General features: G+C 40.1%; 1 protein-coding gene across 3 annotated transcripts in view; it reads right to left on the bottom strand.

Moving 5' to 3' along the window:
- Positions 1–2,531: 2,531 nt before the first annotated feature.
- The window catches only part of cdkl1 (cyclin dependent kinase like 1 (CDC2 related kinase)), a 68,519-nt gene continuing 53,759 nt past the window's right edge, over positions 2,532–17,291 (bottom strand). The window contains exons 5-9 of one of the 3 annotated variants that reach the window (XM_070877505.1): positions 14,818–15,018; positions 13,357–13,439; positions 11,502–11,558; positions 6,776–6,937; positions 2,532–2,633 (exon numbers count right to left, since the gene is read on the bottom strand). In XM_070877505.1, the coding sequence (XP_070733606.1) occupies positions 2,532–2,633; positions 6,776–6,937; positions 11,502–11,558; positions 13,357–13,439; positions 14,818–15,018 (605 nt within the window). The remainder of the gene's footprint in view (positions 2,634–6,775; positions 6,938–11,501; positions 11,559–13,356; positions 13,440–14,817; positions 15,019–17,291) is intronic. The other 2 variants (XM_070877504.1, XM_070877506.1) reach the window with 2 other exon arrangements.

Below are 17,291 nucleotides of genomic sequence, written 5' to 3'. Positions count from 1 at the left end.
AGTATAAAATATATATATATATATAGAGATTTTGAAATCAAAGCAGGATACTATAAATAATGCAAATTCTATCATCTCTGTGGGTAACAATTGTAACTGTTTAAAACAGTTCACATTTACAACTATGAAGTAATATACTTCATCAAGATTAAAACCTAACTTTTTATAAAAGTTATGATCTATTCGTATTCACACCTGCTGCAGGTTTTTTCGAAATGTCTGATTTAAATGTGGTAGATCAACTTTCCAACACTAAAATATTGTGTTAGGTTATCTGTGCCAGTGTAATTTCAGAAAAAAGAGTAACTTGTAACTATCCATTTTCATTCATGTCAAATATTGACTTGAGAAGTAGGTTCCAGATGACTTTTACAGCTTTGGTCCAAACATGTACAAAAGAGCTGAATTCCAGGAAGTGAGGTGAGAGTGACTGCCCTTGACATCAAGGCAGCATTTGACAGTGTGGTATCACAGAGCCTTAGTAAAATTGAAGTCAATGGGAATTGGGGGGAAAACTCTTCACTGTCTGGAGTCATACCTAGCACAAAGAAAGATGGTTGTGGTTGTTGGAGGTCAATCATCTCAGCCCCAGGACATTGCTGCAGGTGTTCTTCAGGGCAGTATCCTAGGCCCAACCATCTTCAGCTGCTTCATCAATGACCTTCCCTCCATCATAAGGCCAGAAGAGGGGACGTTCGCTGATGATTGCACAGTGTTCAGTTCCATTTGCAACTCCTCAGATAATGAAGCAGCCCATGTCAGCATGCAGCAAGACCTGATGACATTCAGGCTTGGGCTCATGAGTGGCAAGTAATATTTGCACCACAAGTGCCAGGCAATGACTATCTCCAGGAAGTGAATGCCTAACCACCAACTCTTGACATTCAATGGCATTAGCATTGCTGAATCCCCCACCATCAACATCCTAGGGGGTCACCATTGACCAGAAACTTAACTGGACCAGCCACATCAACATTATGGCTACACGAGCAGGTCAGAGGCTGGGTGTTCGGCAACAAGTATCTCACCTCCTAAATCCCTAAAGCCTTTCCACCATCTACAAGGCACAAGTCAGGAGTGTGATGGAATACTCTCCACTTGCCTGGATGAGTGCAGCCTGCTTGATTGGCACCCCATCCACCAGATTAAACATTCACTCCCTCCACCACCGGCGCACCGTGGCTGCAGTGTGTACCATCTACAATATGCACTGCAGCAACTTGCCAAGACATTTTCAGGACCTCCCAAACCTGTGGCCTCTACCACCTAGAAAGATAAGGGCAGCACCTGCAAGTTCCCCTCCCAAGTCACACACCATAACCAACTTGGAAATATATCGCGTTCCTTCTTCATCGCTGGGTCAAAATCCTGGAACTCCCGAACAGCACTGTGGGAGTACCTTCACCACATGGACTTAAGCGGTTCAAGAAGGCGGCTCACCACCTCCTTCTCAAAGGCAATTAGGGATACAAAATAAATGCTGGAGATGCCAGTGACACCCACATCCCAGGAATGAATTAAAAAAAACTCACTAACATGTAAAAATAGTAAGCAGAACACTCCTGAATTTTGCTTGCCATGCAGTGTCATTTATTTGTACAGTATTTGATCGATTGATTGATAGATCTACAATCAAATATTTGCCGAGCAACCAAACAATTACTTTAAAGCAACCAAAGTGAATTACTTCAAATTTAGGTTACCTACTAAACTAAAACTGTTGTGTTTTTGACTACATTGAATACTGCGCTAGAATTGGGAATCTGAACCAGGCAAGAGTGTAAAGGAAGTGAAAATTCCATTCAACAACAGGGAGTGCCTGAAATGGCCGACTTCGAACTGATCAGAAATGCAAATCAAACGATTCAAAAATAAATTAATGTGGGAGTCAGGTTAGGACTGAAAACATAACAAAAATATTTTGGTTCTTATCTGTTGGACTTGGAGGTTGTGAATCCAACTTTTCTGCCCCTTAATATGCTGCTCGCAGCCAACAAAAGCTAAATAACAAATTATCTTTTCAAAAATAGAATCTTTGGCCTGATGTTCTTAGAGCTGTGCAAGAATAGTGTTGGCAGTATGCTTGATTCAACAGTCAACTTTTATTAGGTATACATGTAATGAAACATTGCACTTCTCAGATAAGTTAGGACATAAATGCAGACATGATTTGGATTCTTTGCAGCAAGTGGGACTACAGTTTAAAACATTTTTCAAGCAGGTAGTAGTGCACAGAATATTTCTTTATACAAACATTGTACACATTTAAAACAAAACCTCTGAATAAGTATTTCCTGGTTTAGTCATTTCCATTTATTGTAAGTTTATGCTCTTAAAATTCAAACACGCAAAGAAAAACAAGATACTGAACTTTTTTAAAAAGTGCATATAATCTCAGGCTAGGTAATGTTATGGTGCAAGTCTTCACTTTGCCATAGTTTAAAAGCCCTTACTTAAACATTTCCTTTGGACACTGTATTGGTTTTTCAGGTAGGTATCTTCTGTACTTTGATGGTGTTACTGCCATTTAGTCAAATATTAGGTAGATGGCAATTATATTTCTGCTTGAAATACTTCTTGCCTTCCATGGATGGAGATATATTGCTACCGGTAAGCTGCGGTAAGTACTGCAACTATACAAAACAAAAACAACAAAAATCATGAAGTACAATAATTGGAATGAATCTAAGAATAGTACCCAATTTCAGCTATTTACAACAACAACAATAGCGCTTTAATATAGTGAAACGTCCCAAGGCACTTCACAATAGTATGAGATTAAAAAAATTGACACCAAGCCGCATAAATAGAAATTAGCGCAGGCGACCAAAAGCTTGGTCGAAGAGGTATGTTTTAAGGAGGAAAGATGGTAGAGAGGTTTAAGCCGGGAGTAACAGAGTATGGGGCCTAGGCAACAGAAGGCACGGCCACCAATGGTTGAGCGATTATAATCAGGGATGCTCAAGAGGGCAGAATTAGAGGAGCGCAGACATCTCAGGGGGAGGGGGGTGGGGCTGGAGGAGATTACAGAGATAGGGAGGGGCGAGGACATGAAGGGATTTGAAAATAAGCATGAGAATTTTGAAATTGAGGCACTGCTTAACCGGAAACCATTGTAGGTCAGCGAGCGCAGGGGTGAGGACTTGGTGTGAGTTAGGACATGGGCAGCCGAGTTTTGGATCACCTCCAGTTTACGTAGGGTAGAATGTGGGAGGCCAGCCAGGAGTGCCTTGGAATAGTCAAATCCAGAGGTAACAAAGGCATAGATGAGGGCTTCAGCAGCGGATGAGCTGAGGCAAGGGCGGAGACGGGCGATGTTATGCAGGTCGAAATAGACGGTCTTAGTTATGCTGGGGATATGTGGTCGGAGGGTAATTTTAGGGTCAAGTATGACACCAAGGTTGTGAACAGTCTGGTTCAGCCTCAGACAGAAGTTGGGGACAGGGATGGAGTCAGTGGCTAGGGAATGGAGTTTGTGGCGGGGACCAAAAACAATGGCTTCGGTCTTCCCAATATTCAATTGGAGAAAATTTCTTCTCATCCAGAACTGGGTGTCAGACAAGCAGTCTAACAATTTATAGACCGTGGAGGGGTTGAGAGAAGTTAACAATAGAATGCTTTTTAATCAAACTGATACTTGCAAAGGAGAAATCTTTAGTTCATTGTTTTTGTTTAGCAGCTTAAACGATATAAAATTCCCAAAACAAATTGATTCCTGAAAATCACAGTATTTACAGCACAAGAACAGGCCATTTGGCCCAACAGGTCTATGCTGGTGTTTATGCTCCACGAGACTCCTCCCACCTCTCCATCTATCCCTTCACCAAATCCTTCTATTCCTTTCTCCCTCACGTACTTATCTAGCTTCTCCTTAAATGCATATATGTTCTTGGCTTTAGATGACTGTTGCAAAAACCTTTAAATAATTTGCCCTGCACAGGGTTAACTCCCGGCATTGGTGGTCTGGATCGCTGCTCAGTCTGCAACGAGCCACACTTGGTTTGCATCTAGAACTCTGCATGTTTCAGTATTTCAGTCCTCCCTCTCTCGCCCACCCCCAATTTCCTGAAGACTCCAGCTTACTCTGAATCCCACAGACTCCTCCGCTACTTCATCACCATGAGCTGCGAGAACAAGTGCACTAAAGCACTGGAGGTATTCACCTGACGCCTGCACTTTCCAAAAGGGGGTCACTAAATAACCATCGGGGAGGGGACTTTGCCTAGTTTCCCCGCGCCCCCCTCCCACCTCTAGCCTAAAAGGCACTGAGGCCCCATCTATTGCCCGCCCACCGAAGGCCAGTTGACTCAGTAACACAGACTGGGCAGCAAACTTAAGGCCTTTGTGTCAAAGCCAGTAATGCATTAGACAAACTTGCATTTCCTAAGCGCCTTTCACAATTCCAAAACACCTCGCAGCCAACGACCCACTACTGAAGTACAGCCACTGCACCAGTATTGAAACATAATTTTCTAACTGCTGGTCATGGTGTACTTCAGGCTTATTGGTTTACAAGAATGAGAGAAAAGTGATACATCACTCCCCAAAACAAAATTTGCCCACAGGAGCTGTAAACTCTCAGCACTAAAGTAGAACTGAAGCTATTTTCCAGAGAGGAGGGGAAAGCCTCTAGAAAGGAATTAAAAATGACCATACTGCATGCAGTAGTGCTTTGATACAACTGTGTGGCTTACTAGTCTTCTGAGAACATTAAGAATCAAACACTTGATCAGCAAACACCACACACACTGGGTGGGAGGTGTTTACTGATTATCAAGACAGGCTAATAAATTGCTCATCATTTGTAGAATTTAGGGAAGCAACAAAGCTTAAGTTATCTTAAAAATTTGTGTTGATATATTTTTGCGTTAAACCAACATTTGAAAGTAACCCCCCCAAATCCTTTGTGTGAAAAAAATAATCGAAACATCCTGAAACATGACCATATATCCCAGACGCAATCCTGTACTTTAATTACAGACTGGAAAAACTAGTTGATTTGGGTTCTTGGTCAGAAGGTTCAAGATGATCGCCAGGACTTGAGCACATTGGGCCAGATTTTGTTGAAAAAATAATGCCGTTTGAACAGTGCACATCATTATTAATGTGCAAATTGGTCAGCAACTTGTAGTGAGGAAAAGATACACATGAATTGCAAATCGTCACACGTTGCTGATTTGCGCCACTCCGCCGTTATACCATTTTCTCGAAGCTAAGAAATAAGAACATAAGAAATAGAAGCAGGAGTAGGCCATACGGCCCCTCGAGTCTGCTCCGCCATTCAATAAGATCATGGCTGATCTGATCATGGACTCAGCTCCACTTCCCCGCCCGCTCCCCATAACCCCTTATTGATTAAGAAACTGACTATTTCTGTCTTAAATTTATTCTATGTCCCAGCTTCTACAGCTCTCTGAGGCAGCGAATTCCACAGATTTACAGCCCTCAGAAGAAATTTCTCCTCATCTCTGTTTTAAATGGGCGGCCCCTTATTCTAAGATCATGCCCTCTAGTTCTAGTCTCCACCATCAGTGGAAACATCCTCTCTGCATCCACCTTGTCAAGCCCCCTCATAATCTTATACGTTTCGATAAGATCACCTCTCATTCTTCTGAATTCCAATGAGTAGAGGCCCAACCTACTCAACCTTTCCTCATAAGTCAACCCCCCTCATCCCCAGAATCAACCTAGTGAACCTTCTCTGAACTGCCTCCAAAGCAAATATATCCTTTCGTAAATATGGAAACCAAAACTGCACGCAGTATTCCAAGTGTGGCCTCACCAATACCTTATATAGCTGTAGCAAGACTTCCCTGCTTTTATACTCCATCCCCATTGGCCTTCCTGATCACCTGCTGTACCTACATACTATCCTTTTGTGTCTCATGCACAAGTACCCCCAGGTCCCGCTGTACGGCGGCACTTTGCAATCTTTCTCCATTTAACCTCGTGACTTTCATGAAGTTGCAACATTTGTATATGAATTGCCCATTCAATTCGCCACAGAAAGTTAGGTCAAGTAATTAACAGCACAAGTACCCTTTTAATGGACTGATAATTATTCATGAATTCCAATCAACCTCTTACTCAGAAAGTAAACAATTATAAGTCTTTCATTCCTTCAGGTTGTGAATTGTTCCGGGAAATTTTAAAAATATCAATTTAAAAAACAAAATTATTTTCCTTTCTGGCTCTTATCTCTCTTAATCCAATCTTTCTTTCCCGTTCTATTTCTCTTTATGTACCCATTGAATTCGACATTGAATTCACTCACTCTAATTCACCCTCCTTCTTAGTCCTTCCTCTGTTTATTTCTCAGTCCTTAAATCTCATTGGTTAAGGAGATGTTCCATTGTTCATCAAGGTCCCAGATATCCTATTATCCTCATTGCGCCATTATCAGCAACACGTCTAACTAACCAGGCATGCTGAGAGATGCCCTGCTCTAGCAAAATCCATTATCTAAATCAACACATCATTGCAGTTCTGAGAGAAGGCTGCAATCAGTGATACCATCCTTTGCACAAGATGTTAAACTGAGGTTCTATTGGCTTGTTCAGATGGACATTGAAGATCCCATTATTGTTTGTGGGATTCATTATTGTTTGTGGGATTCATTATTGTTTGTGGGATTTTGCTGTGCATAAAATGGTTACCGACGTTGCCTAGATAACAGTCATAGCATTTCAAAAGTAATTCAGTGTGTAATCGTTTGTGAATGACAGTGTTACATGAAAGCAGGTCTTTCTTTCCTTAATTCAGTTTAGCATGTAGCCATCTCACTTACTGCTGGTACATTTCTGCGTGGTGGTCTCACACGTTTTTTGAGAACTTTTTGCTTGCCCATTTCCAGTTCTTTCCTGAGGCTATCAAAGTATGGATGATCCAGCAACTGTTCACAATTTAGACGATTAGCAGGATCCATGTGCAAACAGCCCTGTGTGTACAAATCAGAATGAACATTGTTTCCTTATGCAAATATTTTAGACACACCTGTCAATTTTTCCCTCCAAATGTTTTTTCCTACATCACTTGTTTACATCAGGAGGGCAAGAGTCTGGTCTTCAGACATCCTCACCTACTGCAGGTGTACTTAACTGGTGCAGAAGGCAGACTGGAGGAATTCCCTCCCTACAACAGCAACTTGCATTTATATAGCAACTTTAATGTAGTAAAAAGTCCTTCAGCACTTCACAGGTGCATTACCAAACAAAATTTGACACTGAGCCACATAAGGAGATATTAGAGCAGATGACCAAAAACTTGCTCAAAGAACTAAGTTTTAAGGAAAGAGAGGTAGAGAGGCTTAGGGCTTTGGCATGGAGGGGCGAGGCCATTGAGGGATTTGAAAACAAAGACGAGAATTTTGAAATTGAGGTGTTGCCTAATCAGGAGCCAGTGTAGGTCAGCGAGCACAGAGGTGATGGGTGAATGCGACTTGGTGAGTGTTAGGACATAGGCGACCTTAAGGCTGGCAAATCGAACGTTAAGAAGAGATCAGACTGTAAATATTAATTAAGTCTAGGATTTGATTTGGAATCTTAAAGGCAGGGGTTTAAAAACTTTAGGAATAAAATGAAGGAGCCAACAATTTTAAATTTAAGGATAGTGGGCAGCCATTTCATCCCCTGAAGATATATTCAAAGACTGATACTACAGTGCTGTATTAGCCTTGGCTCAAAACTGGTCTTAATAACAGGGAAAATGGAATTCAGGGCAAGTATTAAAAATATTAAAATAATTTTCTTTTAGTAATGTAATTACATTAATAAAGTTACTCCTGACACCAGAGTAGCTTTATTACTGTAGAATTAAGTGTCACAGTGCGAGTTAAAATCTGGTTGGCCTGAATCAGTAATTCCCCGAAATTGCTGGTTAGCTTATGCACATTGCTTTTGTAATACCGTACTGTTGACCTTTTCTGAACATTGATCTCTGTAGTCAACCATCTCCTCTCATGGATGTTATTTATATGGACTTCCAGAAGGCATTTGATAAAGTCCCACATAAGAGACTTAGATAAGATAGAAGTCCACGGAGTAAAGGGCAAATTATTGACCTAGTTAAGAAATTGGCTGAGCAGCAAAAGACAGAGAGTAGGGATAATGGGTAGGCACTCAAATTGACAGGATGTGACTAGTGGTTTCCCACAGAGATGTGTCTTGGGGCCTCAATTATTCACACACAATATTTATTAACGACGTAGATGATGGCATAGAAAGTCATATATCCAAATTTGCCAATGACGCAAAGATAGGCAGCATTGTAGGCAATGTAGATGTAAGCATAAAATTACAAAGGGATATTGATAGATTAAGTGAATTGGCAAATCTGTGGCAAATGGATTTCAATGTAAGGAAATGTGAGGTCATCCACTTTGGACTGAAGAAGGATAGAATAGGGTACTTTCTAAATAGTAAAAAGCTAAAAATAGTGGATGTCCAAAGAGACTTGGGGGTTTAGGTACATATATGAAAATGTCATGAACAGGTACAGAACATAATCAAAAAGGGTAATGTAATACTGGCATTTATATCTAGAGGGCTAGAATACAAGGGGGGAGCAGTTATGCTGCATCTATACAAAACCCTGGTTAGATCACACCTTGAGTATGGTGAGCCGTTCTGGACACCACACCTTAGGAAGGGTATATTGGCCTTGGCGGAAGTGCAGCGTAGGTTTACCAGATACATACCCAGACTTCAAGGGTTAAGTTACGAGGAGAGATTACATAAATTAGGATTGTATTCCCTTGAATTTAGAAGGTTAAGGGGTGATCTGATCAAAGTTTTCAGGATATTAAGGGGAACAGATAGGGTAGATAGAGAGAAATTATTTCCGCTGGTTGGGGATTCTAAGACTAGGGGGCATAATCTAAAAATTAGAACCAGACTTTTCAGGAGTGAAATTAGGAAATACTTCTACACACAAAGGGTGATAGAAGTTTGGAATTCTCTTCCGCAAATGGAAATTGATGCTAGATCAATTGTTAATTTTAAATCGGAGATTGATAGCTTTTTGTTAACCAAAGGTATTAAGGAATATGGGATAAAGGCAGGTATATGGAGTTAGGTCGCAGATTAGCCATGATCTCATTGAGTGGTGGAACAGGCTGAATGGCCTACTTCTGTTCCTATGTTCCTATTACAGCAAGAAAGAAGCTTTATTGAGAGTCCAATTAGAATGGAATCTTGACAAGGTTTTATATCGGTGCTCTTGTATATTGAGTTGTGTTTAGGAACAACTTGGTAACAACTAGAAAACAAACACAAGGGGAAAGTCTATACAAACCAGGGATTCCAAAAAATCATTGTTGGCCTGTACTGGTGGGCTAAGACCAGATCATGGACACCTGATGTAAAATGTCATAGCACATATTGTTTATAGATGCTATTGGGAATTTCAGTTGGAGACACCAAGTAAAATTAGATCTGTGTAAAATGCCTGAGGTCTGACTATATTATAGGCTCAGCAAGGTTAAATTGCGTGTGCAACTATTTGGCCCAACTGGTCTATGTTGGCATTTATGCTCCACACGAACCTCGTCCCACCCTATCCTGCTATTCCTTTCTCCCTGATGTGCTTATCTAGCTTCCCCTTAAATGCATCTATGCTATTTGCCTCAACTACTCCTTGTGGTAGCTCGTTCCACATTCTTACCATCCTTCGGGTGAAGAAGCTTCTCCTGAATTCCCTATTGGATTTATTAGTGACTTTCTTATAATTATGACCTCTTGTTTTGGACTTCCCCCCCCCCCCCCCCCCCCTCCCAACAAGTGGAAACATTTTCTTTAAGTCTACCCTTGATCAAACCCTATCATTATCTTAAAGACTCCTATCAGGTCACCCCTCAGCCTTCTCTTCTCTAGAAAAAAAGAGCCCCCCCCCCACTGCTGTTCAGTCTTTCCTGATAAGTATATATCCTCTCAGCTCTGGTATCATCTGTGTGAATCTTTTTGCACATTTTCCAATGCCTCTACACCCTTTTTATAATATGGAGATGAGAAATATGCACAGTATTCTGTGTGGTATAATCAAGGTTAGATACAAATTTAACATAACTTCTCTGCTTTTCAGTTCTATCCCTTTAGAAATGAACCCCGGTGCTGGTTTGCTTTTTATGGCCTCATTAACCTGCATCACTACTTTGTGATTTGTGTATCTACCCCTAGATCCATTTGCTCCTCTACCTCATTCAGACTCTTAATATCTAAGCAGTATGTGATCTTCTTATTCTTCCTACTAAAATGCACCACTTTACACTTATCTGCATTGAAATTCATTTGCCAATGACACATCCATTCTGCAAGTTTATTAATGTCTTCCTGTATTTTGTCACATTCTAAAAATGTCATGCCCACCTTGTTATTTTCCTTGGTAAATTCTGAGGCAAAGTAACTATTCAAGATTTCTGCCATTATCTAATAATTTGTCTTGTGCATCGTTTAGTAGCCCTATCCCGATCCTGATTTTTTGTTTGTCATTTGTGTGTCTGCAGAATATTTTATTATTTATTTTTATATTCCTTGATAATATAGGTTGAACCTCCCTTATCCGGAACCACCCCTCGACCAGAACCATTCTCAGCCACCGGGTGGCGCATGCGCAGAACTCCGACATGAACAAATTGAAGTCCTTCCTCGCTGCCGACTCCCGCAATCGCTGGCCTTATCCCGCGATCCACCGCCCCCCCCACCATGATCTCTCTGCCGCACTCCCAGCCCCAAGCCAGCCAGCCCCGATATCCCCCTGCTCAAGACCTGTACCATCCAATTTAACGTGACCACCCCTCGTCCAAAGAAATCCCTTAACCAGAACAGGCCAGGTCCCGAAGGTTCCGGATAAGGGAGGTTCAACCTGTAGCTCCTTTTTGCTTTCCTAATTGTTTTTTGCCTCCTTTTCTAACCGCTTTTCATTCCCTTTTGACATTCTCTCTATTGTCTATTTACTTAGTGTATGCCTTTTTCTTTAGTTTCAATGTTAACCATATCTCTTTATTCATCCATGATGTTTCATTATTGGCTGATTTTTTTGGCAGAATAGATATCTTCTGAACTCTACTGATCACCATTTAAAAAATTTATCACTGCTGTTCTATCTCTTTATCTGTCAAAATCTTTTTTCAGTTTACCTTCCCTAGTTCCATTCTCATCCTCTCAAAATTTGCTTTTTTCCAATCTACTACTTTGGTCTTTGTCTTACTTGTGTCTTTCTGAATCATTATTTTAAAACATATTATGTTAGGATTGTTTTCTATACCTGTACAGCATTTATACTTGAAACTCGGAGCCAGTAAAATACAAAACAAGAATGCCATGAGTGCACGTGAAGTGAGTTTTAGCAGTTTAAAATATATTTTCTTAGGAAGGAATATTAGAAGTAACATCACTTTTTAAATCAATTATGCAAACAGTCTCAGAACATTTGCCATTTATTATACTCCATGTATTACAACACTGATCTACTTGGCTATTAATGTGCACGTCACAAACAGCACTCACCTTCATTACTCCAAGGGCATGTTGGGAAATATTTGCAAACTTCATTTCCAAAGACTCCTGTACAGAAAATAAATTCTAGTTATACCAACATATTGTTCAAAAAGCACAGAAAAATTGAATTTTCAAAAGTTACCTTTCATTAAGAAACTAACTTAGTAAACAGGTGATCAGTAGTAATAATTGGCATACCAACTGCAAATGTTAAGTTTCCCCACAATATGGTTGTTTTCCTCATGTTTCCTCTCTATTATCTTTAAGTTGGCTGGTTGTAAAATATAGTCTACCAGCCAACAATTTCATTGATTAGCCAGCAGAATGTACAATCCAAGTTAAATGGTGGGAATTTAATACTTCCCCTTCTAACTTGTTTTAATTTCAGCATTAATTGCCAACATTATATATTAGTGACAGGCAGTCACTGTGTAATGAATGTTCCTGAGGCACACCATATAGGGCTTCCTTCATACTCAATACAGATCACTGTATGTGCCACTTCCTATCCTATAGTTAAAATGACGACGAATGACTACTTATCTCAATATCCACTGTCATAGAGACAATGTTGAAATTAATTTGTGTACAGTTGCTTACACTGCATGCAACTTTTACACCACAGGCAGTGATCTTAGAATTAAAACTTTAACGCCTTCTGGCTGGAAGTCAAATACTTAAATTACTAGTACACTCCGTTAGTATCATTTCAGTTGTCGTAATGATTGTATATATTTATCTGACAGAATAACGAGACCAATTACACGAGAAAGATAAACTGAAATATTTTTCAAAACTCCAAAAGGCAAAAAGGTTTTACAATGCACCTTATAGTTTACATTAATTTCATTATGGGACTGGTTCTGTCAATGTTAATCTTCAAGAACAAGATCACATCAACTCTTCATGCTTCTTCTTGGTAACTCCCTTGTACTGTAATTGCTCAGGTCAGTTTGTGTTACCCTAGCTCCACAGGCATACTGGAATAAGATGGTCTATGTCTAAGGAGGTAAGCTTTTGGGCCAGCGTGGCACCAGAGTTCATAATTGAAGATTTACACTTGAGGGCTTCTGGGTTTAAGATTGATGTTTATCTGTATAATTCACTGGTAATTTATTTGGCATATTGCTAATATGATTGTGCTGAATAGAAGGGAATCAGATATTCTACTTCAGGAAGTTTTATTAACACTTTCAAAAATTAATCTGCAACATGGATGTGGTTGTCCAACTAAACGTATTGGCTTAGATCATCCACCCGCCCATGTCAATTTTTTGGCAGATCTGGGGAAGGTGAAGGAGGAAGTGTGCTCATGGATATGCTCTGCTGTATACCCAGCTACTTGCACCGCCACCCCTCATTTCCCAATGCTGGGCGGTGCAGTATGAGCCCACCTATATGTGGCAAGTGTATGGAAATAATATGTTCCATCATTTGAATGCTGAACACAATGAACTCCCATTTGGCTCAAGCATCCAGTGTTCAAAGATCAGTTGAGCTAAAAAAAAATTCCTGCTCAGAACGTAGCCTTGCATAGGCCCCAAGTTACAAAAAAGGAAATAAAATGTTGCCATTTTAATGACAGCCCGGAGGAGGCTGCTAAAGCCAACCTCTACCTCTTTCACGGGAATCTCCAGAGGAGACAGGAAAACCTGCCTTTTTTTATTTAAATGATTCCTGAGGTTAGAAGTTCAGCCGGAGTCAAGGGTGCATTTCCATGGTAGGCAGAGATGCCCCAATCAAAGGGGGCTGGAAAGTCTAGGGTATTGAATCAAAAACTCAGACTCTAACATGTGAATAACCCATTTGTATTAAATGTTACATTTCCCAAGGACAATTTCATTAGATTAATACAATGCCGTACCACATTATCTGGCACTGGTATGCTCACTCCACTGAAGAACTGGTTTGAACTAAAGACTTGTTGATGCCGAGGAATCAAATCACCTGTAGGCAAACAAGATGCAATAGTAATTACTAAATTCATAATGAATATATTAAAGACAATGCGTCAGTGAGGGCATGAAGTCGCACAGAATGATACAAATAATCTTAAAATGTTTTGTGCATCTTAGCTACAATGTGAAACTGACAAGCAGAGTCCAATCTCCTCAGTCAGGAGACCCTACAATAATTAAACTCTGAATAACTTAGCCTATATTTGCTTAACAATTAGATTCAAAGAGAAAAAGAAAGCCAGTCTGACCGGTCTTTAATCCAAGGGTGGAGTTCAAGAATGCAGAGCAATTACACCTTGTAGCCTTCAAGCGACACACACTTTGGTATCAGAATACATTTGTGTTGTATGGTATAATCCTGTATTTACAAGAACGTGCATCTTGTGGCATACCCTGTGCAATGCCATAGCAGACCCACTAGTAAATTAAATACTAGTTAACTAGAACATGGCAAATGCAATATAATGTGGAGAAATGTGATCCACTTTGGTAGGAAAAATAGAAAAGCAGAGTCTTTTTTAAATGGTGAGAGATTGGGAAATGTTGGCGTTCTGAGGGACCTGGAAATCCTTCTACATGAATCACAAAGTTAACATGTAGGTACAGCAAGCAATTAAGAAAGCAAATTGTATGTTGGCCTTTATTACAAGAGGATTTGAGTCTAAGAGTAAAGACATCTTATTGCAATTATATAGGGCCTTGGTTAGACCGCACCTGGAGTATTGTGTACAGTTTTGGTTTCCTGACCTAAGGAAGGATATATTTTCCATAGCGGGAGTGCAACAAAAGTTCATCAGACTAATTCTTGGGATGGGGAGATTGTCCTATGAGGAGAAATTGAGTAGACTAGGCCTATATTCTAGAGAGTTTAGAGGTGATCTCATTGAAACATACAACATTCTTACAGGGCTTGATAAAGTAGATGGAGGGAGGATGCTTCCTCTGGCGGGGGAGTCTAGAACCAGGGGTCACAGTCTCAGAATAAGGGGTCAGCCATTTAGGACTGAGAGGAGGAGAAACTTCTTCACTCAGAGGGTGGTGAATCTTTGGAATTCTCTACTCCAGAGGGTTGTGGAGGCTCAGTCTTTGAATATATTCAAGACAGAGATCAATAGATATTTGAATATTAAGGGAATCAAGGGATATGGGGATTGTGCAGGAAAGTGGAGTTGAGGTAGATCGGCCATAATCTTATTGAATGGCGGAGCAGGCTTGAGGGGCCTATTCCTGCTCCTAATTCTTATGTTCTTATATCAGAAATTAGTTTTTTTGAAAATGTTACTACTAATGATTTGAATCTCTTGGAAATCTAATTTGACTTGGGCAAAAGTTGAATAATTTTCTAATATTTTGAATACAGTACTCACCTAGTGTTTTTCTAATCAGATAGAGCTGATCAACATCTGATTTTCCTGGCCACAGCGGGGCTCCAAATAACAATTCTGCGAAAAGACAGCCTATTGCCCAAACGTCCACTGGCGGGCCATACTGAGTGTCTCCAACCAACAGTTCTGGAGCACGGTACCACCGGGTTGCTACATAATCTGTATAGTAATCTCCTGGACCAGCTACAAAATAAAACAAGGACTATGTATTTCAAATATTATGTAAGGATCCTTTACATCAAACTAGAAAATGCTGAATGATCGTAGGCAACCAAGCTTTACCTTTATGGGAAGAAATAGTGCTTTAACAAAACCATATGTTCCTTTAAGATAAAGGATAACTTGAATTCAATGTCTTATCACATTTCTCAGCATGTCCCAAAATGGATCAAGGCAATGAATTACTTTTGAAGTGCAGTTACTTTAGTGATGTAGGCAAATACAGCAGCTATTTGTTGAACAGTAAAGTCGCACAAACAGTATTGAGATAATCTGTTTTGGTAATGTTAACTGAGGAAGGAATATGAACCAAGATATTTAAAGAACTCTCTGCTCTTTGAATACTGCCAACAGATATTTATGTCCACTTGAACAATCAGAAGGAACCTCAGTTTAACATTTAATTTAAAAGATAGCACCTCTAAAAGAATAGCACAAGCTAAATATTGCACTGAAGTGTCAGCCGAGATTATGTGCACAATTTTTGGACACGGATCTAACCCAACAATCTCCTGACAGAGACAAAAGTGCTAGCAATTAATCAAGATATTTTTCCAAAATCCAACACCCTAATCAGTGCTTTCCTCTTCCATATCTGTCCTGTTTTTAAATAAATTCTTCAAAGTAAGGGTCATCTTCTAAAAAAATCCTATATCTCCTTGTGAAAAAATACTCAATATATTCCATGTACGAAATTGGCCAAAGTACATTGAGCGATACTTAAAACCACCATTGTGTAATTGTCCACTATTTAACTTTGGAACTGGACAATTGAGAAATTTCTATTTCAACGCAGTTTTGAATCTTTTTATTCTCCAAGATGTTTTAAAAACAAAACCCAAGGCAGAGCAGCACTTAAAGTATTGGATTAGATCCCAATAGTGAATTTCTTTTTGAAAATAAACCTCACACTAACTCTCATTTTAAAGTAGTTTTGCAGCTTTTTAAACCAGTGAATTTAGTGAATTATATAAACCACGGGAATAGCTGGCATAGGGGGTTCGAACAAAGTCTATTCTTTCTTGGCGCCTGGATCCAAATCAAACCTCTCTCGACCAGTCCATTACAACTGATTTGTCAGAATGCTTGTCCAACATCCAGCATTGGATGAGCAGAAATCTCCTCCAATTAAATATTGGGAAGACTGAAGCCATTATCTTCGGCCCTTACGACAGATTCCATCCTCCTTCCTGACCATTGTCTGAGGCTGAACCAGGCTGCTCGCAACCTTGGCGTCTTATGTGACCCTGAGCTGAGCTTCCGACCCCATATCCTCTCCAACACCAAGACCACCAACTTCCACCTCCGTAATATCGCCCGTCTCCTCCCTTGCCTCAGCCCATCTGCTGCTGAAACCCTCATACATGCTTTTGTTCTCTCCAGACTCAACTAGTCCAGTGCTCTCCTGGCTGACCTCCCATCGTCTACCCTCCATAAATTTTAGCTGATCCAAAACTCTGCAGCCTGTATCCTAACTCGCACCAAGTCCCATTCACCCATCACACCAAAGCTTGATGATCTTCATTAGATCGTGGTCTCAAATTTAAAATTTTTATCTTGGTGTTCAAATCCCTCCATGGCATCATCTCTCCCCATCTCTGTAACCTCAAGCTCTACAATCCTCTGAGAACTCTGCTTTCCTCCAATTCTAGCCTCTTTTGCATCCCCCATTTCCTTCGCCCCACCACTGTGGCTGTGCCTTCAGTTGTCTAGACCTTAAGCTATGGAATTCCCACCCTAAGCCTCTCCCCCTTTAAGATGCTCCTCGAAACCTACCTCTTTGACCAAGCTTTTGGTCACCCATCCTAATATCTCCTTATGTGAATCGGTATTAAATTTGGACTGAGAATGTTCCTGTGAAGCACCTTGGGACATTTTACTACATTAAAGGCATGATATAAATGCAAGTTGTTGTTGGTATTGTAATGAACTCATAACCATGAGTGCAATATAGCAACACGTCCATTTTCCTCAGTTTTACACATACTGTCCCACTCAATCACTAAGATTGTTCCCTGCTTTTATTTAACAGTACTGTAATGTTACTCAAAAAATGGTTAAACAGTTGCGATAAATCTCATTTGCATTGTACAAATCATTAATTATAATACTGCTTCTTTTTTAGATGATGAAACAACAATCGGAGAAGTTTTTTAAACATATATACACACAACATGCACAGGATTAACACGAGTATAAAGAGATAGTAGTTCCAGCAGTAAATACCTGTTGAAAAT

Source organism: Pristiophorus japonicus, chromosome 4 (genome assembly GCF_044704955.1).
Source record: "Pristiophorus japonicus isolate sPriJap1 chromosome 4, sPriJap1.hap1, whole genome shotgun sequence".
Lineage (NCBI taxonomy): Eukaryota > Metazoa > Chordata > Chondrichthyes > Pristiophoridae > Pristiophorus > Pristiophorus japonicus.
The sequence above is the reverse complement of the archived record's forward strand: the minus strand, read 5'-3'. Positions and strand labels throughout refer to the sequence as shown.